We start from the raw sequence: 27045 nt of genomic DNA on the forward strand, positions 1-27045 counted from the left end.
TACTCACCTGATACACTGCCTTCCTTCTTGGACTTTGCTCAAAAATGCCTGCCTACCATACCTGAAATGATCTTCTGAGGGATTCCTTAAGAATACAGCACCACGCTCTGAATCACATAAATGACCCCCACCATGGAGGACCACAGACAGCTATAACGGTGGATTTCTATAGCTGATTTAATGTTCTGTAACATGGCCTGGCAGTAAAGCCCTATCAAATAACACAGACAGCCTAGAGAAAATGGTGACTCTCATGTGACCAATAAGATCTTCTCTTAAAACTGTCAGTTGGTGCTAAGAGGGATAAAAGCAACAGTAACACAGTAACAGAAAGTCAACTGTAATAGCAAAGCACTAGCACAGGGATTAACAAACATCTAATTCTAAAGAGGATCGGTCACAAGGTAACCAGGTAGCTAACCAGGCAGGGCAGCCATGTCTGTTCTATTGTGAAGCATGAATATCTAATAAAGCTCTTATTTTACTGATTCCATCATGTATCTTTATACTAAAATTCTTGTCATCTAAAGTAATTCCATGCTTTGCATGTTAAAAAAAAAAAAAAAAGTCTAACATACCTAATACTTTTCATAAAGCTAAATAAATGCATTCTGTGTACCTGTTAGATCTCTAGCTTCTAAAACTAAAGCAAAAATAATAATAATAATAATAATAATGACCTTCAGATTCTTTCCTCAAGGACTATAAATATAGGTTTATACTCTTATTTGGAGTAAGAAATTTTCTCTGTTAACAGGAAAACTCAATTAAGTCTTCTTCCAGAGTTGACATTAGCTTAACTTTTTTTTTCTTTCTTGGAAAAGAGATAATTTAGTAAGGGCCATTTTATGACAATTAAAATGAAAAAATGAAATACTGAAAAAAATTGGCAGACTTCAATAATGACAGAGGGTCATTATTTAGTCCAACTAAATCAAAATCAGCCTTACCTCAAAAACTTAAGAGATTTGAGGACTATTTAACCCATCTTAAGCATTTACTTAAAATCTTCTAAAAAATCCATCTACCAAGTGTAATACAAAGCACTGTTTTAATAAAGACATTAAAGTGATGGGATGGTCCCAAAATTTTTGAGATAAAAAAACAAACTGCCAAGCCTTGCCAATTGATCCCCAAAACACAAGTGGAAGACACAGAAATTTGACCTGTACTTCAGGCCATTAAAACCTACAAATAACTTCTTGAAAGTACCCAAAGTACCCAAAATAACCCATGTTATTTATTCTTTCTGATTATTTCCATGTTATTTTGATAAATAAATGATAGTAAATAAACTGACATTTATTTAGACTTCTAAAATCATTCTCAAAGGTTCTAAGAACATAAATATTGTAAGGGAAAAGAAGAAGTACAATTTCAACTCAGTTTAAATGAAAAGAACAAACCAAAATAAAATTCAATAAACCAATAAACAACTGGAAAAAAAAAATAAACATGGTTGAAAATCTGCTTAAGCCCTATCAAGTGAGAGCTCATACCTTTAAAAAAAAAAAACAAAACAAAACTCTTCTTTGGCTCATTTTCTTTTCAAGCCACCATGATCTTACCATAGTGGAATAGAGGGGAAGCAAACAACAAACAAAACTGGGGGATATGTAAAATGGTAAGGTCTGACATGAAACAGTTACCATATGATCAGAAATTTCACTTCTAGGTATATACCCCAAAGGACTGAAAATTCAAATACATGCACATATATGTTCACAGCACCACTATTCATAATAGCTAAAAGATGGAAGTGGCCCAAATGTCCATCAACAAATGAATGGATAAACAAATTATGGTATCTACATACAAAAGAGTATTATTCGGCCATAAAAAAGGAATGACGTAGGGGCGCCTGGGTGGCTCAGTCGTTAAGCATCTGCCTTCAGCTCAGGTCATGATCCCAGGGGTCCCAGGATCGAGCCCCACATCGGGCTCCCTGCTCAGGGGAAGCCTGCTTCTTCCTCTCCCACTCCCCCCGCTTGTGTTCCCTCTCTCACTGTGTCTCTGTCAAATAAATAAATAAAATCTTTAAAAAACAAAAAAGAATGAGGTACTGATACATGCTACAACATGGATACATTGTGCTAAATGAAAGAAGCCAGACACACAAGGTCAAATATTGTATGATTCCATTTATATGAAATATCTAGAATAGATAAATCCATAGAAACAGAATGCAGAATGACAGATGCCAACCTCTGGGAAGTGAGGGAATAGGGAGAAAATGGGGAGCAACTATAATGAATACAGTCTTCTTTTTGGGGTGATGAAAATGTTTTGGAGCTAGACAGGGTGGTGGTTGCACAAGACTGTGACTGTACTAAATGCCAATGAATTGTTCACTTTAAAATGGTTAACTCTGTTATGTCAATTTCAAGTTCTCCTCAATTTTTTAAAAATTAAAAAAAAAAAAAAAACTGGGTCAGTTGTTAGAAGACACAATTTCTAGACCCGGGTTCTAGGCCAGCTACTTATAGCTGACCTCTCTGAGCCTCAATTTCTTCATCTGTAAACAGGTTGGAAACAGATGATATCCAAGGTTCCTCTCATTTAACTGGTGCTCTATATCTGCAGCTCTGAATTTTTAAATAATTGTATCATATAGGAATTTACCTGAAAAACAAAGCATGAAGTACTGGTTAATGTTCTCAACAACAGTTGTGCAGGAAAGTCATTAGAAAGTTTAACAAAATTGGGCGCCTGGGTGGCTCAGTTGGTTAAGCGACTGCCTTCGGCTCAGGTCATGATCCTGGAGTCCCGGGATCGAGTCCCACATCGGGCTCCCTGCAGAGCAGGGAGCCTGCTTCTCCCTCTGACCCTCCCCCCTCTCATGTGCTCTCTCTCTCTCATTCTCTCTGTCTCAAATAAATAAATAAAAATATTTAAAAAAAAAAAAAAAAAAGAAAGTTTAACAAAATTGCTTCTCATAATGACTTTAAATAGAAGTGGACATAAACATTAAAAGTCAATTCAATGAAGGCAATTCTGCAAAGAGTAAAACTAATGTGTTCTAAGATTATAGTTTTCTAGCAATCAAACTATATCCAAGGGCAGAAATTAGAGAATCTAACCACAATTATAAACAAATAAAAAATAGATGAAAGACAATCTAGAAGAGAGGTTAGACTAAATTAACTCCAAATTTAACTCTAAATTAAAGAGTATCAATTTTTTGGGCTTTGGGACCATACAGCCTGAGATCGCTTCGTGTTGGTTGTCTAGCTTTCTGATTTAGAGTTAATCCACATACACCTATAAATCAAATAAACCATAAAAATTAAAGAGACTAGTGTTCTCAACCCTACTTTTATAAGGTGGAGAAAACAGCAAAGACAAATAAGCAAAGCCAAAGGTTTCCTCAGGAAGCAGCTCTGGATATACTCCAACATAACAAATGTTGACCTGAGTTACCAGAATTTCCCACCAAACAGTAGAGTAGAAATCATTTTGGCCTAGAATTTCAAGCCAAAAGATGTCAGCTATCACAGCCAAAGAAAAATCTTAACATTCCTATGAATCATCTGAATCTGTATTGTTAAAACTCAACTGTGAGAGGGGCGCGTGGGTGGCTCAGTCGTTAAGCATCTGGCTTCCGCTCAGGTCATGATCCCAGGGTCCTGGGATCAAGCCCCACATCGGGCTCCCTGCTCAGTAGGAAGCCTGCTTCTCCCTTTCCCACTCCCCCTGCTTGTGTTCCCTCTCTCGCTGTGTCTCTCTGTGTCAAATAAATAAATAAAATATTTACAAAAAAATAAAAACACTGAACTGTGAGATAAAACCACAGATGACTAAGACAACTGACTTGCTGTGTAGTTTTTAAATAAATATCAACTGACTTTTAGAAAAATGGATACCATTCATATCCACCTTAATATCAGGAAAGCCAATGAATGCAATCCAAAAAGAAAAGGAGAAGGAGCACTATTTAGCATAACTGTGCCTCAATTTTCACCTTGATAAGTACATTTGAAAACAATGAATACAAAAGATATAAAAATGCATGTAATAACCCAGCTGTTACAAGCATCCTTTTTTTTTTTTTTAAGATTTTATTTATTTATTTGAGAGAGAGAGAATGAGAGACAGAGAGCACAAGAGGGAAGGGGATCAGAGGGAGAAGCAGACCCCCCGCCGAGCAGGGAGCCCGATGCGGGACTCGATCCCGGGACTCCAGGATCATGACCTGAGCTGAAGGCAGTCGCTTAACCAACTGAGCCACCCAGGCGCCCACAAGCATCCTTTTGATGTACCCTAAATCCCCATGACCTATCATAGGCTTCATCTACTTGGTGTCATAGCCTCAAAAAATTACTTTTAGTTTCATAATTTAAGCACACATGAAGTAAGATCACTGTATGAAAAATCATCTAATTAAACAAAGCATAAAAGCTTTAATCATGACATATATTTTGCTTAGTAAAAGTACATGGATTTTAATTACTAGTTAACATGATACACTATAATTATGCAAGTCTTGTTTTCCACTTAGCATACAATTTTCTTATCTCTACATCAAGCTGTTATTAAATTTACTACATAACTACTTACCTTATTTTGACCAAAAATATACTGAAAAAATTTTTAAATGTTTTGAATCAACTCTTCATTCAAAACTAATTTCATAGTACATATGCATAACTAGGGTAGCTCTTTCAGACTGCAAGTATTATAATTTGAAAAGCTTTAATTTTAAAAGAAGAATTTGCTGCACTCTGTGACAGGGAGGTCTGATGATCACATTTTCCAAGTTTAACAGTGCAAGAAAATCAAGTTACATGTCAAATTAATAAAATGAGCTGCATTTATTCTCGCAACAAATTTGAATCAGTTTAACAATTATAAATTTCTAGGTCCATTATACCTTAGCTGATCGAAGCTGAGTGGTTTCTTTGTGAAACTCACTTGAACTTCGACTCTCTATACTTAAAATTCAACTGGGTGGCTCAGTTGGTTAAGTGACTGCCTTCGGCTCAGGTCATGATCCTGGAGTCCCGGGATCGAGTCCCGCATCGGGCTCCCTGCTCGGCAGGGAGTCTGCTTCGTCCTCTGACCCTATCCCCTCTCATGTGTTCTCTCTCTCTCATTCTCTCTCTCTCAAATAAATAAATAAAATCTTTAAAAAAAAACAAAAAACAAAAAACAAAATTCAAACGTATAAATAAGGGGAAGTTTGCCAATTTCTAAGTCTACTCCAATTCTTGCACACTGGGAAAAAATAAAACCCATCAAGAGCTGTACACAAATCTGAAACTGGACAATTACAATCATTCTGAAAAGCATCAAGAGTAAAAGAAAGAGTAAAGGTTTTGCCGGTGTTAGGTACAGCAGAGTGCCAAGCACACATAAGCAGCAGAGTGAGTGTGCAGAACTATGCTATGCAGAATGGACCAAGCCTTGACACTCCAAAGCTGCCACCTGCCAGTGTCAGAACAAACAAACCAGGCCTCTAACTGCTCCCCAGGGAACCTGTGGAACAACAGCCCAGAACTCTGGGTCTCTCCACAGATCTTGCTCAATCAGTCCAAACCCCATTACCCCATAACAAAGAGAAGGGTATAAGGCTAGCGTTTCCTATGATGTTCAACCCATCAAGGTCAAAACTGACTCCTGAGAACCATTTACCCAATTAGCAACTGTCATCCACTATGGAATGAATATATTTTCCACATCAATTCTGAACCCACTATGCCCTGTTATGTTTGGTCACTACCAAGATAAATGTATTCAGTTATCAGTACTCTCTTGTACACTAACCACTGTACTGTTCTTGCTTTTTCCTCCATTATCCAACTTCCCACTGCTTCCCTCCCACCCAAAGCTTTCCTCTAGGTTTACGCTGTTCCATGGTTAAACAAACAAACAAACAAAAAACACACACCTACATCCTCAAAAACTTCACTATTTGCTTTAAATAAAAGTCACTTCTCTCAAAGGCTGCTTATTTTTTCATTTATCACTTACCCGACTTTTTAATGCAGGGTCATGGTCCCAATCATAACTCCCAGTCAGTTTCCTGTAAGAACCTCTGTCCCTGTGCAATTCCTGCACCTTGGAATTACCTGGGGGGATTTTAAAGTCCCATTGCCCAGGTTACACCACACACAAATTAAATCAGAATAGCTGGGGATGAGAGCTAGCTATTAGCATTTCCGAGGTGCAGCAAAATTAAGGTAAGAGCATTAGTAGTTTGTTAAGTTCCCAAAGTTATTTCAACATGGTCACAGGGAGGAACTACTAATCTCGAAGGCACGCCTAACTGTTCATTCAAAACTCCTGATACATGACACTCAACATTCTTCTCTATCCCAAGTACTACATAACCTTGAATCATTTAATATACATATGGATAATCCATTCATCACTCTACTTTTAACATCATTAATATTTCACCTTTGCCAACTTCCAGTGCAACTCTACTTTAGCCACTGTAAGACCACACTCTAGACTTCATCATCACCTTGTCTTCTCTGAATGGGAAATGTGAAAATTAATTATCTTATTCTCTGACTACAATCTTCCAGCTCTAAATTAGTTATACCAACTGTATCTATTTTTGTCATTCGGAGTTGCAGACGCTTGATTCTTCTACTTTCTCCTTATTTAGCCCACTTCTGTATCCACTTCCCTATCTACACCGGACTCCACAGTTCACCATTTCAACCACTCTCTTGCCAATATCCCCATTTATCACATTATGTTGAAATTGCTTGTTTATTTTCTGATATATGCCATATGCTATAAGTCTCATGAGGACATAAACTGTGTATGTTTTGTTCATTGATGTATTCTTGGTGCCAAGTATAACATTTGGCACATGCAGTATGCTCTCAGTAGTATATACTGAACACACAGTATCCTGATCAATCATCAAATCAATGTTATATAAATCAAGATTTTTTTTTTCCCAGTAATAATCTTCAACAGTTTCTCTTCCTTTCTGATCATCAACTGGCATCTTAACACTTAGGTTCCACTTATCCTTGGTTTCTGTGTCAAATCAGTTCATTGAGTAACTGCTACCTATAGGGTAGGGGGAAGATAACAGTATAAAGTATACTAACAAACAAGAATCATTGGAAAAATTAGATAAACAATTCAGAAACTTATCAAAGCAAGAAAAGGTAATTCACATCACTACCTTAACCTTATTTTTACAAATTTAAGAAAATTCTCTTGTGTGTTTAAATATAGAGAAAGGTATGGAAGTAAATACAGTTTTGAAAATGGAAAAAGCAAACAATACTTTTACTAAATATGCTTCTGCATTGGTTTACTTTTCAAAAATCATGTTATAGTGCAAATAATACTTCATTATTTTTAGATTGCACATACTACTTTTCCTACAAAAGACACACCATATCCTTAATTGATTTTATTAGCATTCAATTAACAACTCACTTAAAATATTTAAATGAATACACTATTACTAACATTTATTTCTAGCAAACTATGATCATAAAGGCTGTCATAACATTTGTACTCCTCTAAGCAAAAAATATGAAACATCCTTGAGATGCAAGGCATAATAGTTGGTCAAATTATGGTAATAAGGAGGAAATAGCTTAACACACACATGTCCTTTAAAACAGATTTGCATGTGGAAAATCTTTTAAAAAATACTATTTGTATATTGCCAAGGTGTAATTATTTAAGTAGTTAATAAGAATTTTAAAACGTTTAGTAGGAAGTATGACATTAGGAAGATGGAGGTGATGAAGGCAGACACTGCTGCAAGTGACTGTGAAAAGGCAGCTGGACCATAAACAGAGATGATCCTCAAGAGTAACATTCTTGGACGTAGAGTGATGCTGAAACAAGCCAGCCTAATAAAGGATCTCCAAAGTTAAGACCTAGAGACTCAAAATGTGCTAGGAGAAAAAAATAATGGGATAAGCACTGCAATTATCACGAGATAATGCAGCCAGGAATTTAGCGAGGGGAGTAAGCAAATTACAGGGGCAAAGAGGGCAAGGTTGGAAATACACAGTGTCTCTGCTCTGGGAGGATTCTTCCTCCTCCAGGGGTGTGACTAACCATGAAGAACATTCAACAGGGCAACTGAAAACAGGAACACCGCAGAATTTCAGGTCACTGTAGTTAGCTTCCCCACTAAAGAGCATAGTGATTGTTAATTATCCAACACTGCACAATGTAAAGATTTTATTTATTTATTTGACAGAGAGAGATGCAGCGAGAGAGGGAACACAAGCAGGGAGAGTGGGAGAGGGAGAAGCAGGCTCCCCACTGAGCAGGGAGCCAGATGCTTGATCCCAGGACCCTGGGATCACGACCTGAGGCGAAGGCAGACACTTAAGGACTGAGCCACCCAGGCGCCCCTCAACACTACACAATGTAAACCCAACTCTTCATCCCCCTCAAATTTCAGTAAAGTCTTCTATAAACACAAACACACCATCTCCATGATACTAAATTCACAAAAAATTTTTAAAAATTCAAGTTGGAGAAAACTGCAACAACTTAATTTCAGCTCTACTATTATCTACTTGGTCTCGATTATGCAATACTAGTAATACTATCTCTTGAAGATAACTACAAAAAATACACTGCAAAATGTAAATACCTTTTGACACCAAAAGCACAATCAACTAAAGAAAGATAAATTGGCCTATATCAAAATCAGAAAATTTTGCACTCAAATGATACCATCAAGAAAATGAAAAGCCAACACACAGAACAGGAGAAAATACTTGTAAATTAAATATCTGATAACGAACCTCTACATATACAAAGAACTGTTAAAGCTAAATAAGAAAAAGACAACCCAATTTTTAAAAGAGCATGAGATTCAAATACACGTTTTCTCCAATGAAGATAAATGGTCATGAAAAGCACACGAAAAGATGTTCAACATCATTAAGCGTAAGGGAAACGCAAATCAAAACCACTATGAGATACCACTTCTCACCTACCAGACAGCTCTCTCTCAAAAAGAGAGATAACAAATAATATCAAGGATGTGGAAACTAGAAACTTCCTATATTGCTGGTGGGAATGTCAAATGGTGTAGGTGCTTTAGAAAACAGTTCACAGTTCCTCAAAAGGTTAAACATAGTTACCATATGATCCAGCAATTCCATTCCTACCACACATCCAAAGAGAAATGAAACATGTCCATACAAAAACTTGTACACAAGTGTTCACACCAGCTTTATTCAGAATAGCACAAAAATGGAAATAACCCCATGTCTACCAACAGATCAAAGGATACACAAAATGTGGTGTACCTATACAATGTAATATCATTAGGCAATACAAGAAATCTGAAGTACTGATATATGCTACAACATGTATGAACCCTGAAAACATGCTAAGTGAAAGAAGCCAGTCACAAAAGCTACATATTCTGATTCCATTCATATAAAATGTTCAGAATAGGCAAAGCCATAGCGAGGTATTTGTGATAGCCTAGGGCTCAAAGAAGGAAGATTTGGGAATGATGGCTAAAGGGTGAAGGTTTTTCTATTTGGGAATAATGAGTTCTACAACTTATTGCAGCAACGGAGGTGTAATTCTCCGTATTAAAAGTCACTGAATTATACCCTTTGAGTGAACTGTAGAGTATGTGAATAATATCTCAATAAAACCAGTTTTTAAATTACCACTTGCTAGCTAAACAACAAAAGAGTACATAAATAAGCAAAGCAGGCTAGACACACAAAAATGGAACAGAATCAATTCAAGATAAAAACAATTCTAAGGAATAAATATCTAAAAAATTACAGTGAAGAAGGAGTACTACCTTTAATGCAGTGGCTCTCAGCCAGGGACAACTTTGCTCCCCAGGAAACATTTAACAACATATGAAGCCATTTTTGGTTATCAAAAGGTTGGGGGGGGGTAAAGAAGAAGGTACTAGCACAGAGGCCAAGGATGTTGCTGTGTGCATCCTAATGCACAGGACAATCATTCACAACAATGAGGAGGAAAAAGAGGATGAGAAAGAGGAAAAAGAGAAGGAGAAAGAAAGATGAAGAGATTACCTATTCTGGATTAAATATATTAACAATGATATTGCTGGAATAGATTCTGGTTCAAACTGAGGAAATCTTAATATAGTGAATATTCAATGATAAAAGGAAATTATTGGTAATTTTATTAGGTGTGACAATAATGCTGTATACTTTTTTAAATCCTCATTTAATACAATCCCTATCAAAATACAACAACATTTTTCACAGAACTAGAACAAACAATTCTAAAATTTGTATGGAACCACAAAAGACCCTAAATAGCCAAAGCAATCTTCAAAAAGAAAAGCAAAGCTGGAGGCATCACAATTCCGGACTTCAAATTATATTACAAAGCTGCAGTAATCAAAACAGTATGGTACTGGTACAAAAACAGACATATAGATCAACAGAACAGAAAACCCAGATATAAACCCACAACTATATGGTCAATTAATCTTCAACAAAGCAAGAAAGAACGTCCAATGGGAAAAAGACCATCTCTTCAACAAATGGTGTTGGGAAAACTGCACAGCAACATGTTAAAGAAAGAAACTGGACCACTCTTACACCATACACAGAAACAAACGCAAAATGGATGAAAGACCTAAATGTGAGACAGGAAACTATCAAAATCCTAGAAGAAAACACAGGCAATAACCTCTTTGACATCAGCCATGGCAATTTTTTTCTAGTTATGTCTCCTCAGGTATGGGAAACAAAAGCAAAAAGAAACTACTGGGACTACATCAAAATAAAATGTTTCTGTACAGAGAAGGAAACAATCAACAAACTAAAATGCAACCCCTGGGATGGGAGAAGATATCTGCAAATGACATATCTGATAAAAGGTTAGTATGCAAAATATATAAAGAATTTACACAACTCTGTGACACCTGGGTGGCTCAGTCTCAGTCAACTGATCCTCTGCCTTAGGCCTCAGGTCATGATCCTGGAGTTCCTGGATGGAGCCCAGAGGCAGGCTCCCTGCTCAGCAGGGAGTCTGCTTCTCCCTCTCCCTCTATTCCTTCCCCCACTCATGCTTTCTCTCTCACTCACTCTCTCTCAAATAAATCTTAAAAAAAAGATTTACACAACTCAACACCCAAAAACCCAATAATCCAATTGAAAAATGGGCAGAAAACATGTACAGACATTTCACCAAAGAAGACATCCAGATGGCCAACAGACACATGAAAAGATGTTCATCATCACTTACCATCAGGGAAATGCAAATCAAAACCACAATGAGATAGCACCTCACACCTGTCAGAATGGCTAAAATCAACAACACAAGTAACAACACGTGTTGGTGAGGATGTACAGAAAAAGGAATCCTAGTGCACTGCTGGTGGGAATGCAAATTGGTGCAGCCACTCTGCAAAACAGTATGGAGGTACCCCAAAAAGTTAAAAATAGAACCTCCCTATAATCCAGCAATCACACTACCGGGTATTTACCCAAAGAATTCAAAAACACTAATTTAAAGGGATATATTCACCCCTACGTTTATCATAGCATTATTTACAATAGCCAAGATATGAAAGCAACCCAAGTGTCCATCGACTGATTAATGGATAAAAATGTGAAATGTGTGCATATATAATATATGGAATTTTATCCAGGCATGAAATCTTGCCATTTGCAATGACATGGATGGAGCTAGAGGGTATTATGCTAAGTGAAATAAGTCAGAGAAAGACAAATACCCTATGATTTCACTCATGTGTGTTATTTAAGAAACAGGCAAAGTGGAAAGAGGAGGGTTGAAATCAAGAAACAGAGACTCACCATTATAGAGAACTGATGGTTTCAAAGGGGAGGTGAGTGGGGAGGTGGGTTAAACAGGTGATGGAGCTTAAGGAGTACACTTGTCATTATGAGCACCAGGTAATTTTGGAATTGCTAAATCACCATATTGTACATCTGAAACTGATATAACACTGTATGCTAACTGTACTGGAATTAAAATAAAAACTTTTTTAAAAAAAGATTTTATTTATTTGACAGACACACAGCGAGAGAGGGAACACAAGCAGGGGGAGTGGGAGAGGGAGAAGCAGGCTTCCTGCGGAGGAGGGGAGTCCGATGCGGGGCTCGATCCCAGTGGGATCATGACCTGAGCCGAAGGTAGACACTTAACGACTGAGCCACCCAGGCACCCCTTAAAATAAAAACTTAAAAAGCCAAAAAAAAATCCATACTCTTGGGAGATTATGAGAGTATTCTGAGGAGAAGTGACATAATATCTGCAATTTACTTTAAAATGATTCAGCTACAACAACAAAAATAACACACAGAAGAGTCAGAAATAAAGCAAATATGACAAAATGTTAACAATACAGGTACTTGGTACATGAGTGCTAAAAGCATTATTTTTCAAGGTTTCTGTATGTTTGAAAAACTGCACTTTAAAAAATTGATTAAAATTATATATTTTATATATACTTTATATATATTTTATATTTCTATAAATACTTTATTTTAAAGATGTTCTTTCTAAATAATGGAGAGTGTCTTAATTCATTACACTTCTTGAAACAACGATGGAAATGTTTTATTGGGGAAGAGGGCATTATTCCACTATATTCCTCAAGACCAGAAAGAAAACATTAAAAAAAAAAAATTAAAATCTTGAATGTCCAGGTTTCTCAGTAATTTTCTTCCTATTCCATGAATACCTTACTATATCACTAAACTAAAATAAATGTATTGTTCTAATATAATACAGTATTGCACTAGGCTTTTCTAACCCAACAATTGGTCTACTGTCTACCTACCTTTTTTGGGCCACATTATACTACATAAAGATTCTCAAACATCAAGTCCATTTTCTGGCGCAGCTGGGTGGCTCCTGATTTCAGCTCAGGTCATGATCTCAGGGTCCTGAAATCAAGCCCTACCCTGCTCAGCCTGGATCCTACTGGAGATACTCTCTCTCCCTCTGCCCCTCCCCTGGCTCTCCCACATGCGCATGCATGCTCTCTAAATAAATAAACGAATATATAAATAAAATCTTTTTTAAGAAAATCAAGACCATTCTCTATCATTACCTCATACTGAAAAATAAGCTTAGTTACATGGCAATTCATATTCAGTGCCTTTGACAAAAATGAATTATAAAGAATGAATTTAACTAATACACCTGAAGATTTCCAAGTACAAAAGTGTTCCTCTACTAAAATCCACAAAACTTTTAGCACAGCAGTTCACAGGCACAAAAGCAAGACAAATCAGGCCATATTCCTAAATGGCCCCTCTTCTCTCTCATTCACACATGACTGGAACAATACACGAATGCCAAGTTTCAATATTCAAACTCAACTTTTGCTTTCTCCCATCATATCATCCAAGGGTAAATCAAAACAACACATGCCTATCACAGTTGAGAGACCTAGATCTTTAATGCAAAGCCTAGCCATGAACTCTCACCAATCTTCTACCATTTCTTCTTATGAAAAGGAGCATCCTCTAACACAACAGTTAGAGCCACCATTTACTACGTGCTTCGTATTGGCTAGGACCTTTGCTAACCACTTTATATATATTTAATTCTCACAACAACTCTGACATAAGTTATATTACTAACTCTATTCTACAGATGAGGAAACAGCTAACTCATAGAACTGGGCCATGAACTGAGCTTGGTTTAAAATTCAAGCATGTTTTGAACCGTTATTTTACACTGACTCTCAAGTAGACTTTTTTTAAAGGAAGCGGGGAGGGGATGGGCAAGATTCTACACACAATGTCTGAATAATAAAATAAAAGTGATTTATTGAGATTCAAAAATTCAATTTATCAGAAAAACCTGAAGTAACTAAACTGACACTAACATCCTAAATCCCTTGTAGTCTTTAAAAATCTGATGTAGATTTTGTAAGTAATAATATTCAGATAACTTCTAGGGTATGTTCTAGAGTTGGCACAGATACATATAAATTTCCTTCACATTCCTAACAGCTGTACAGTAACAACTCAATATCAAAACAATGACCCTGAAAGTACTACAAGATCCTTTTAATTCACAATAAAAAAACAAAGCTCAACAGTGTTCATTAACTCAGAGATCATGAGTCTCTTTAATGAAGATAAATTCAGACAAGAGGCATACCATCATAAAAAAATTATACTGCACTATATTGTTTTAAATATATATATACTGTTTTATTTGTTCACCTCTTAAATTAACAACAGAAAAATATTTTTATACCCATTCGTGGTAAGTTAAAAATGAAAATGGCCTGTTTAATTTATTGGCAAGAGGGAGGAAAGGGTAAAGGTTAGGGGAAAAGCCCTGAGAGGGCAAGCTGCAAGCTTACAGACAGGAGAATAATAAAAGAAGCAAGGGAAAATAATCAACACATCCACAAAGCATCACCAACAAGAAGGAAAAAATAAGTACAGAAAGGAAAATAAAGACAGATACAGATTCACCCACAAAGGATTTTGATGGCGTAATCTCCAGCTAAGTAAAATGTTTTTATAACAGGAACACCCCCTCCTTGTGTATAAGTTTATTATTGGATGAATGCAGATAGGCGGCTGTTGTATGAAGGGATTGAAATAATGTATATGCTTAGTATCCATTATTTAGACTTGTAAGTACAAATTTTATTTGTAATAACATAGCCCTCAGTCCTTTCCTTAACTCACTGCACAATACTAATACAAATCACGCCACTATATATATTTTTTAAACAAAGGATTTTTACATTCCTCGCCTATTCCCTATAAAAGGAACAATCCAAAAGAGCTTATATAAATTCAAAGCTACTTTACATAAAACTTTATCAAAATGACAAGAATCATAGTACTTCTCATAACGGAAAACTACGTAACACTGGCATTTTTAAAGCCAGTGAATATGAAATTGTACTACAACTTTTTCCCTTTCACTCACCTACAGTAAAAGCTTTAATATAGAAGAGATATACCGGTTAGTCAAAAGTTCTAGTTATGACCAATTCATATTGTACAGGTATCACCTCTTCGATTTCCTCCTGAAATTCAGTCTAAATCTAGCTCTCAACGTAATACATAAATTAGAAAGTTAGTAAAAACTTAGAAAGGGAAGAATTAGATCATCCGGATCAAAGAGGACCTCTTTGTTTTATTTGACATTTTAAAACCTCCACTATGAAACAAAGAACACAGAAAACAACTTCAAACACTAAATTCTAAGTTATGAAAATAAATTACTTGCTATTTACATCTGAAGAAATAATAAAACCTAGTATTTACTGAATGTTACTGTGGGAAACATTATTCAAGGATTTAACATGTCATTTCACTTAATACTTAACTGGCATAAGTACCATTAATTTACAGTCACGCAGATGAGAAAACTGAGGTTCAAAAAAGTTAATAACTTTCCAAAGTCAAAATGCTCTAAAGTGACAAAACTTTGATTCAAATCCAAATAATCTGACACCAGCCATCGCTCTTAATCTTCAGCATACACTCTTCAGAAATTAGAATGTTCAATTTGTGATTAGAAAATACATATATGTACGTATATAAAGATTTATAGATAGGTAGAAAAAAGATGACTAACACTCTGTGCCCCAGTACAAAGATAATCACACTAAATTTTGCATTAGTGCCTATTACTTGATTCAATATTCTGAGTTATCAGACATTAACTTGCTGAGCTTTAGTTCATAAAACACACTTTTAATAAATTACAAAATACTCTGAATCCTAAAATTTTTATGTAATCAACATACCCACTCTTTGTAAAATACATTATATTTCAGGGGTTTTTTTCTTTGTTGTTACACCTTTCAAGCTGCCTTCAACCTCCCCCTATCCCATTTCCTCTTTTTCTGCTTTGACCAGGATTTGACTATTCCAAAGGTTTAAGTGTTGAGCACTTAGGTGCTACCTCAAGAAAATGTGTCAGGGGCGCCTGGGTGGCTCAGTCATTAAGTGTCTGCCTCTAGCTCAGGTCATGATCCCAGAGTACTGGGATCAAGCCCCGCATCAGGCTCCCTGCTCGGCGGGAAGCCTGCTTCTCCCTCTCTCCCACTCCCCCTGCTTGTGTTCCCTCTCTCGCTGTCTCTCTGTCAAATAAATAAAATCTTTAAAAAAAAAAAAAAAAAATGTGTCAGATGTTAGTAATTAACATCGGGCATAAAAATAGCTGTTATAGGGGCGCCTGGGTGGCTCAGTTGGTTAAGCAACTGCCTTCAGCTCAGGTCATGATCCTGGAGTCCCGGGATCGAGTCCCGCATCGGGCTCCCCGCTCGGCAGGGAGTCTGCTTTGTCCTCTGACCCTATCCCCTCTCATGTGTTCTCTCTCTCTCAAATAAATAAATAAAATCTTTTAAATAAAAAAAAAAAAAAAAATAGCTGTTATATTAATAACTGCAGTCTGATTAAATACCCTGAGAAAAATATACCATCTCAAATAAACTCGAGAAGACACATCAAGAACTAATCTAAAGTACAATATTATGACTTAAAGAAACACTGGATAACACATATCTTAAAATCAGACCAATTACTGCCCAAAATTTATGTAATAACTAAAATGAGATGAAATTTTATTTCATATTTAATTCTTCCATTAACACGGCACAACTTCAATCAGTTTTATAATTTCCAAGCCTCAAATGATAGTGAATCCAAAAGCCATTCTCCACACATGCACATTGTCACTCAACTCTAGCCTTAAAAGTCACAATACAAAGAATCACACACTCTCTAGTGCCAAACCATAGCCAGGCTAAAAATAGCTCCAGGGTTCCAGGAGCAAAACCAATTCAGGTTTAAGCATAGTAACATCCAAGGACTCTCCAATCATGCAGAGCTCCAGTGAAAAGCAAAAGCAAGACTGGGGATTTCACAGATGCATCAGATAAAAACGTTCCTCAGGAAATTGGGAGAAAACAGTGCAATAAACCAACAACAGTAAATTATTCCAGATGATGTATATAAAGTGTCTGGTACTAACTTAAAGAACATAAACCAGTTTAATTTTCAAAGCTGGACACAGAATTGTTTCATTGAACTTTTCTGGTACATATCATTTCTGAATTTATAATGGAACTGTAGATGGCTTGAAATGATCTAACAATGTTCTGTCTCTAACAATGACACAGAGAGGCTTTTTAGTCAAGAGATTATGGTAGCAGCTGCCCTCCTTGAAAATGTACCCCCCCAAACTTCCAACTTTTTGAAACCCATGACCAAATTTTTCCTCAAACTTGAAGACTTTCAAGATAGCATTAAAGGTTATACAAACTGTGAAACACTCAACAAAACACCACAAAAATCAGCATTATTGTACTGTGAGAAACAAAGTTTTATCTAGTTCAGGAATACAAATTTTAAGTAGTACACATAAAATCATAATAAAAATTAAGTATTAAGATATACAAGATAAAATCTAAGTTGTTCTTGCATTTGTAATTGGTCATATGAAAATAAGATCAATCTAACCATATTTTTACCTGCAAGAAAAATTAAGACAGAAAAACATTCTAAAGAAAAGTCTGGTGTTCAGCTTTTTTGGGTCAAATTTCTGTTTTGTGATCCCAAACACAATATTCAACCACAGTATCCTATTAAAAACTATCTAATGGACACTGATAGTAACCAATCCTTGAAAGGTAATTAATGTGATAGCATTAATTTATGGTAGACAATTGTCTTAATTATTTTTCACTTTTACCTTAATCTTACTGAAAAGAATATTTAACATTCATTCCCTCAAAAGATATTTAATGAGGAGCAGGAACTGGGAACACAACTGTGAGCCCCATCTTCAGGAGCTTGCAATCAGTAAGGAAGAAACACAAAATAAACATATAAATGAATATATAATAGATGAGGGTGGAAACTAAGCATTACTTTCATCAGGGTAACAGAATTCAGCTGGATCCTTCAGTAGACAATGGTAGACCCCTTAAGGAGATTTAAAGAGTCTTTTCAGAAAAAAACAAAAACAAGAACATGACAAATTCACAGATTTTTTTGCCTCTCTGTTCTTTTTTTTTTCATTTATTATGAATTAGCTTGAAGCAAATACAGACAGGAGAGATGGGCTGACTCTTCAATAGCAAGGAGAAACTCATTTTAGAGCTGCCATCTCATCCAAACTGGTAGTTTTACCTGGAGTTATAAAGCTAATGAAAGTAATGACCTTTTAATTACATACTCCAAACTTTTCTTCCGCTTAATTTTTCATCCTTTAATTATGTTATCGGTTTTATTTTGACAAAAGACCTCAAGGCTTCAGCTGAATGACTGACAAACTGGCACAATTTAGCTCTGATAGTGAACTTCCTGAGGGCAGGTTTCAGATCTGACTCACTGCTTCAACACCAGAACTTCTCAGGTGCCTACCACACAGTAGGTGTATTTGTGTTTGGTGAACAAATTAAACCACAAAAATTAATCTCTAGTGCAAGTTATAACCAAAGCTTTATGGAAATTATCCTAAACAACAGGTTTTCCTGTTGTTTAGGATAATTTCTTTTCCCACAAATATTTAATATGTAGAAATGACTGCTAACCCTCAAATAAGTAACCTTTTTCAAAGTATTTTTTAGAACTTCTTTTTCAAAAATGCTTTGGAATCAGTTTACCAACTACACAGGAAACTAACCTCATTACTAGTTTGCAAGACAGGCTCTAAGTCTACTTTTTTTTTTTCCTTTCACTTCTTTTAATCTATTCTCTGCCTCCCCTATATCTGCACCAATAGCCAGGAGGCACCCTCTTTCTCCGGGGATCCATCCATCCACCCACTAAGAAGCCAATGAGCCATAAAGCTAGATGGAGCCTAGGACTTGGATTCATATCAGTGCAAGGCATACAGAAAAAGAACTTGAGGGGCGCCTGGGTGGCTCAGTCGTTAAGCGTCTGCCTTCAGCTCAGGTCATGATCCCGGGGTCCTGGGATCGAGCCCCGCATCGGGCTCTCTGCTCCGCGGGAAGCCTGCTTCTCCCTCTCTCACTTCCCCTGCTTGTGTTCCCTCTCTCACTGTGTCTCTCTCTGTCAAATAAATAAATAAAATTTTTAAAAAAAAAGAAAAAGAACTTGATGTATTAACCACTAATACTTGTATAATGATTGACAATTTACAAAGTTGTACTCTATCATTTTATCTGATCTTCACAACAATATGAGAGCCGCTAGGAAGTGCTATTATCCAATTTTATAAACAAGGTAACTAAGACTCAAAAATTTCAAACAACTTCCCTAATGTCACATCATAAATAAGTGAAGTCGGGACTCATCCTTATACTACTTAACATATAGGTTATTTGTCTGTTGCCTCACTACTGTGGTAGGTGTGATTTATTGATAGACATGAGAATGCATCACCACCACGAGTCCAGCCTATTTATTCACTCAATTTTAACCCCTTTTTTAGGTAAAATAGTTTAAAAGCTGTCCACTTGCTTTAATTCAAAGTTCCCTCTCCTCCCAAATATTTAGTGTTGTAACATAACATAATAATAAAAAAAAAAGGCAAAAAAAAAAACTAAACTTGAGAAATAGAAAGTCAATTTCAGATTAACATCAATAGAGAGGACACTTAATGGTCTGTAAAACCACAAAATTTCAAAACACATTGTAAAAACCATACTCTGAGACCCTCACTCAGGGAATGCCATAAAGTCACTTAGCTTCACCCCCGAATGGCTAGCTATTGAGTGATCAGCACTGAAAACTTCCCCATGATAGAACCTATTTTCTTCCTCTTCCAAAAGCTCATCCTTTTCCATTATTACTCAGCTAACACAGCTTGGTTGATTCCACCTGAAGCAAACCTCCTCTCATAACCTTTCTCTTCTCCCTTTAAGAGATTTCTCTTCATTCCACAGTTACACTAGAAATGAGACTAAACCTAAGTAAGCTGTGAAAAGTTATATATATGCTGGCAATTACTACATAAAGAGATGAAAAGCAAATAGGTTTTCCAGTGGCCTTATGACATATAACCAATACCTTTAATCTTTATTTTTTTTTAAGATTTTATTTATTTGTCAGAGAGAGAGCACACATGCCACAGGGGAAGAGTGGCGGCAGAGAGAAGCAGACTCCCCCCGACTGAGCAAGGAGGCCGATGCAGAACTCACTCCCAGGACCCTGGGATCATGACCTGAGCTGAACGCAGATGTTTAACCGAATGAGCCACCCAGGCGTCCCTACCTTTAATCTTTAAAACTACAAACATTTCTACTTATTTCTTAGTTCTTCTCCCAAATTTAATTCTGTATTTTCCCAAATAAAATAATTTCATAAACTTGTAGCAATTAATGTAACTTTTATTTTTTTATAAAGATTTTATTATTTATTTGACAGGAGTGAGAGAGAGGGGGCATGAGCCAGGGGAGGGGCAGAGAAGCAGACTCCCCGCTGAGCAGGGAGCCAGATGTGGGACTGATTCCCAGGACTCTGGGATCCCGACCTGAGCCGAAGGCAGACGCTTACCTGACTGAGCCACCCAGGCACCCAACATAACACTTTTAATCATAAACATACAGTAGACTAGTTAATATTTTTTTATCAATGTCTATAGAAAACTGGTCAACAAACTTTGGAACAATCCATCCAAACACCAGAGTCATATACACTGGTATCTCCCTATCTAGGACTCCCAAGGATAGTTATGAAAAACTAAAACCTCTATTTTAATATTTCAAAATACTGAATGGAAGACATGTTTAATATAAAGTTGTAGGGCGTAACTAAAATGTCACATATATTTGCTTTTGCTTGAAATTTATCAACTAGCTAGCAACCTACTGATCAGGAATGATGAACAAGGAGTATATGTGTGCTAGATTAATAAAACATAATGAAAATATTTATGAATATAATTTATTTATAAACTCGGAAAATCTGGAATCAAAAGGGAAAAAATAAATCAAAGGCCCTTTAAAATTCTTTTTTTAAGATTTTATTTTTATTTATTTTTTTAATATTTTATTTCTTTATTTGACAGAGAGAGACACAGCGAGAGAGGGAACACAAGCAGGGGCAGAGGGAGAGGGAGAAGCAGGCTTCCCGCCGAGCAGGGAGCCCGATGTGGGGCTCGATCCCAGGATCCTGGGATCATGACCTGAGCCGAAGGCAGACGCTTAACGACTGAGCCACCCAGGCGTCCCGTTTTTATTTTTATTTTTAAGTGATCTCTACATCCAACATGGGGCTTAAACTCACAACCCTGAGATCCAAAATCACACATTCTACCAACTGAGCCAGCCAGGTGCCCCACCCATTTAAAATTCTTGAGAAATAGTTGGCAATATTCTACTCGGTTTATCAAAAAATGCTAAACAATGTTGTGTGTACAGTTAGCAGCCAGCCCCATTCTAGACAGTAATGTCCTTCCATTCCCCTTATAAAATCTCTTTCCTACTTCCTAACATCCTTTAGGTGCCAATGGAGCTATGATTCTTGTTCTGGTTAGAAGCCTTTACAATATCATTAATCATTTAAAAAACAGCTCGTGTAGTTTAAAGATTAACGCATCCCAAGAATATCTCTCTTAACAAATATACTAACAAAAGCAAGGCATAATTTACTAAACACTTCTTATTGGCAAGAGTGTGTTAAAAAGAGCCCCCAAAATCCTTCCTTGCTGCACAACTCATCACATCTCAGGACTTCCCAGAGAGACACACAAGAAACTGTTAAGTCTCTGTATTAGAGTTCTCCAGAGAAACAGAACCAATAGGAAATAAGTTTTGTTTTTTTTTTTTTTAAGGGGGTTTATTATGAAGGAGTGGTTCATATGATTATGGGGGCTGAGAAGTCCCACAGTCTGCCATCTGAAAGCTGGAGACCCAGGAAAACTAGTGGTAATTCAGTCCAAAGGCCTGAGAACCAGGGGACCAATGATTTAAATCCCAGTCCAAGGGAAGAAGATAAAATGAGATGTGATATCCCAGCTCTAGTAGTAAGGCAGAGGGGAAAAAAGGGCGAATTCCTCCTTCCTCTACCTGTAGTTCTATTCAGGCCCTCAAGGGATTAGAGAGTGCTCACCCATAATAGGAAGAGCAATCTACTTTAAAGAGTCCACTGATTCAAATGTTAATCTCATCCTCATCCAGATACACCCTAGAAGACACACCCAGAAATACTGTTAAATCTGGGCACCCTATGGCCAGTTAAGCTGACAAATAAAATTACCCATCACATGGTTAAACAATTTTGCAATAGAATGCAAACTCTCACCTTTGAGAGCACATCACCTATCAAAAGCTATGAAAATCCCGAAAGAACTTCCTTTGTGCAAATATCTGTAAAATGTATTTGAAACACAAAATTTTATTCCCTTAACAACTATTAATCTGGGACTTCTAAAAGTGCTAGAGTCCGCCTTTTCCCATCTGTATCTTGTTAACCACAAAAGCTACAATTAGTGTCAATATATAAAAACCAATAAATCTGGGGGCGCCTGGGTGGCTCAGTCATTGAGCGTCTGCCTTCGGCTCAGGTCATGATCCCAGGGTCCTGGGATCGAGCCCCACATCGGGCTCCCTGCTCCACGGAGAGCCTGCTTCTCCCTCTCCCACTCCCCCTGCTTGTGTTCCCTCTCTCGCTGTGTCTCTCTCTGTCAAATAAATAAAATATTAAAAAAAAAAAAAAACAATAAATCTGGGTGGCAGTGACTTAACACAAATATAAACCATTTTTATTTAACATTTACTAATGCCTCACATTTGCACACAACCCGAATTATTAAGCTTAAACAGCTACAATGTTTTACTACATATTTCTGAAAGCACAAGACAAATGTCAACAGGCTGGTAACTGCTTGTTATGCAAAAAACAACCTCCACAGTATACCACAGCCCTGTTTTAAATTCAACATATTTTCCTACAACTTCTATACCTTTAGTTCTCTGTAATAATAAATGCTCAGAATCATATCCCTAATAGCTTTTAAAAAAAAGTTTAAAAATGAGTGTTTAAAGAAAATCCGTTGATAAATACTTCTTTATATCCTAATGTATTTCATTATATTCTAATGCTGTGAAAATTCAGATTAACTGAAACAAATCCTCAAGTAAACATCCCATACCCTAATTCTGATATATGTAAATTTATACTTTTTTTAAAAAAGAGAGCAGTGGAGGGTGAATAGGTATTAAACAAATAATTTTCAAGTATACTTTTGACAAATAGGAGTAACATTAAGAAGTCCTAACAGGGGCAAAGACAGTAGAAGGGGAAAAAGATTAACTAGACATTTAAAACAAACAAATCTGTCATCCCTATGTGGAAAATGCAAAAGACACATGGATATGGCTAGCAAGTCTTTTAAGTACTTCATTTGTATTGAGAATGAAAATAATACAAATTAAAGCCAAAAAGTTTAAATCGAAAACTGTTAACTGCCCTTTAGAGAGAGGAAAAAAAGGGGGGGGGGGGCAAGAGGACCTACTGGGCTGTACTTAATTTCACACTAATCTATCATATCACAGGTTTCAAAGTTCAATATACATATTAATTTGCTCAACTAGGTAATTTTTCCATTAACTTAAGATGGCTCTTAATTGATCACTTGCATAGTTTCTCATTTCTATAAAGGTTTCAAAGACCTATTTTGACAAAATGCAAAACTGAAGTTTCATATGCTTATTTATCATTACTGTTATTATTATGTACCTATATACTTGGCATCCTCATCCTGGTTCAAAAAAAAAAACTTAAACCTAAAAATAGTCTCTACTGATGATTATCAGCTACAAAAGAAAATGAATGATGCATTCCACACTGAGCCACAAAAACAGCACACAATGTGGAATAAAAGGACCTAGGTGTGACTCTTGGTTCTACCACCTGTTACATAATTTTAAGCAAACTATTTTAACTCTGTCTTCTCATCTGGCCATCGAGGACAGTATCTCCTACCTCAATGCTGAGATGTCAAAGAACCAAGCAGATAGTACCACTCACCACTTTCTGAGCACAGGGTCTGCTTGTTGAACAAGAGATTCTTTTGTAACATAGCTCATCATTATATATTTTAAGATCTAACATGAATTAAATCACTTCCCCTAATATCTCCTGATCTATGTTAGAACGAGGAGAAGCAATAAAACGGAGTCCCACACTATTAATTTTTTAGTAACCAATACTGAGTAAAATTTTCTATCTAATATATTTCAAAATAGGACTATTTCTGAGCATTAGAAACAAAAGGCTAAGGTAAAGTAAAAAGTCTTTCTCAAGTAATAATTCTCAGTTTACCTACTGACAATATTCGGACAAGACAGTAGTGTATTAGGGGCGCCTGGGTGGCTCCGTTGGTTAAGCAACTGCCTTCAGCTCGGGTCATGATCCCGGAGTCCTGGGATCGAGTCCTGCATCGGGCTCTCGGCTCCAGTGGGAGCCTGCTTCTCCCTCCAACCCCCTACCCTCTCTCCTCTCATGCTGTTTCTCTCTCTGTCTCTCTCTCTCAAATGAATAAAATAAAATCTTTAAAAAAAAAGATAGTAGTGTATTATAAAATCGATCAAGAGAGCTGAAAATTACTCACTGAAAGCTATACAGTCAGAATTCTGTACTAGGTCAGGAGATGGGATTCAAGTTTCACATTTGCCACTAATAAATGTTGACCTTGGACCAGTCTCTGGGCTTCAGTTTTCTAATCTATAAAATGACTACTACAAACCAAAAATAAAATCCAAGTACCATTTAATCTGGGCCTTCGTAGTAGTTAACAGAATGGACTCGGAAGGGACTGCCAAGGTGGGAAACCTGGATCGGCTACTTACAAGCTTTGCACCAGTAACACACAAAGCACTACAGTACATCTTACTGGCATCAATGACTTACTATTTAAAATATTTCACTGAAACACGAAATCATTTTACAATACAGAAGCTTAGAAGGTACAGTCCTTCCAAATCAAGGCACTAGCATTTTACTAGCAGACAATGAGCTCATGTGATAGCATTACAACTCTTTAAAACATGCTAGCCTAAGCCAAGTTTCATCATAAGATCATGTCATAAAATATCACACGTTAAAGACTCCACTGAAACTTATTATAAGGCTAATTATTCTCACCAAAATATCACACTGAAGATAAAAAATACAACTTCTGCTACTCAGATCTTTTTTTTAACCTAATACTGCTAATGACAACAGAAAGTTATATCATAATCTCTGAGAATTTAATAAACTCCAGGAATGAAAAATATGTGAAATTTAGAAATATTAAGTGAGGAGCGCCTGGGTGGCTCAGGCCATGATCCCAGGGTCCAGGGATCAAGCCCCAAATCGGGCTCCCTGCTCAGCAGGAAGCCTGCTTCTCCCTCTCCCACTCCCCCTGCTTGTGTTCCCTCTCTGTGTCTCTCTCTGAGAAATAAAAAAAGAAATATTAAGTGAGCTACAAACTACTAGAAATAAGGAGTTCATGAATTACAATCAACCAGTAAGTATTTACCAGAGACATCATAGCCGAGGCTCTGTGCGCAAATCAAGTGCAAATACCAAAGTGTGAACTTCCTCAGAGGTTTATCAAATTGGAAAGGCAAGTAAATCCTTTTTCATCACATTTTAACACAATAAAAGCCACTCATCTACAAACGATTTTATTTCCTTTTGGCCCAGGTAGGAATACTTCCTGTTGCCCATTAAAATTGTTTCCTATCTTTAACTCAGCCCACAAAGATGCCCAAACTAGTCCCTGACAGCTGACATCGGAACCTTCAAAGGACTTCAAGCAAGTAGCTTCTAAGACATTGCCTCAAATCCACAAGCTGCAGAATTTATCTTCATTGACGCCTACACCAGCATATACCACTACACATAACTGTGTTAACTTGGGTCAAGTATCTAATTAGACCAATTTAGTTCTTGCCCTTAAAGTATTGCTAGTAAAGGCAAACTCTACAAAGGCAGACTCTTCAAAAAGTCTGCTTTTTGCAATGGACATGAGGCACTAGAAAAGGGACACTGATTGGCTAGTCATAGTTGCCCTACTTCCATTTCAGGTTCAAGTTTAAAAAAAAAAACTGTTCCACAAAGGGTACCAAGGGAGCCTTAAGCAAATCAAGAGTGTAGATGCTAAACTGAACTTTCTGATTCCTACGATTCAAAAAGGTGACAGGGTGTGGGGGTGGGGAGGGGGTACGGTGACATAACTGGGCTATTCAAGTGTCGCTTGAGAAAGAAGGTCCACTTCACGAAGTAGGCAAAGTAGGGGGTGGGTAAAAACCGGTCTGGCCAAGTGACAAACCCAGGATGCTGACTGAGCTTGGAGGTGGAGGGCCCTGGAGGCCGGGACCGGAGAAGGGAGGTCTCGGGCAAACCGTAGGGGAACAGGAACCAGCAGCAATGCAGAGAGACCAACGCTGCGACAGAGCAGCGTGTAAGGGGACACCACGAAGGAAGCGATGAGTTAGGAGGTAGCGACAGCAGGAGGGTGACCAGTGCCACGGGCGACGGTCAAGTGGCAACTGCGAAAGAAGAGGCACAGCAGCCGGAGGTGGCGGGACTCTGTTGAGTCAGCACAGCTCCTATTCAAGGGGGCACTTGTAGGATCCCCGCTGCTCCTCGGGCCCCGGGGCCCGCTACGGAGGGTCAGGCCCGCGGGCGGGAGAAATGATGTTCTCGGAAGAGCTGGCGCCGGCCCCTTCCCCATTTCACAGGTAAACACTGGCCGCCGCCGCCGCTTACCTCTGTTAACATTATTACACCCCGGGGAAGTGAGCTCCTCCCTAGCCTCGCCGCATGGCAACAGCCGTAGCAGCAGCGAAAACTGCCCGAGCCGCCGCCAACGGCCGAAACAGCTCCTTCAGTCCTCTCCCGGGCGGCGGCTTTACTCGGCTTTGCTGGCTTCCCCCCGGCCCGGCTGCTCGCGACGGACGCGCCGCCATCTTGGAAGAGCGACGTCCGCGTCTTTCTGCGACGTGCGCTCCCATTGGTGAGCGCAGGAGCCGCCGGCGACTCGTGACCGTCTCCATGGCGCCGGCGCGTGGGGAAGTGGAGGTGGACGCCTCGCGGCCCACTCGGCCACAGCGGTGAGGCCTCCGAAGCTGGGTTCTCAGGCGGACTTGGGACTGCCGGGAGTGGAGACGGGGCCCAGCGC

The 27045-nt window shown here is 37.6% G+C and overlaps 1 protein-coding gene across 1 annotated transcript in view; it reads right to left on the reverse strand.

Annotated features, from left to right (window-relative positions):
* The window catches only part of SNX13 (sorting nexin 13), a 126292-nt gene extending 99450 nt beyond the window's left edge, over positions 1-26842 (reverse strand). The window contains 1 exon segment of the mRNA XM_021689499.2: positions 26634-26842. Coding sequence (XP_021545174.1) covers positions 26634-26645 — 12 coding nt within the window. The 5' untranslated portion in view covers positions 26646-26842.
* Positions 26843-27045: the final 203 nt, after the last annotated feature.

The sequence above is a fragment of the Neomonachus schauinslandi genome, chromosome 12 (assembly GCF_002201575.2).
Source record: "Neomonachus schauinslandi chromosome 12, ASM220157v2, whole genome shotgun sequence".
Lineage (NCBI taxonomy): Eukaryota > Metazoa > Chordata > Mammalia > Carnivora > Phocidae > Neomonachus > Neomonachus schauinslandi.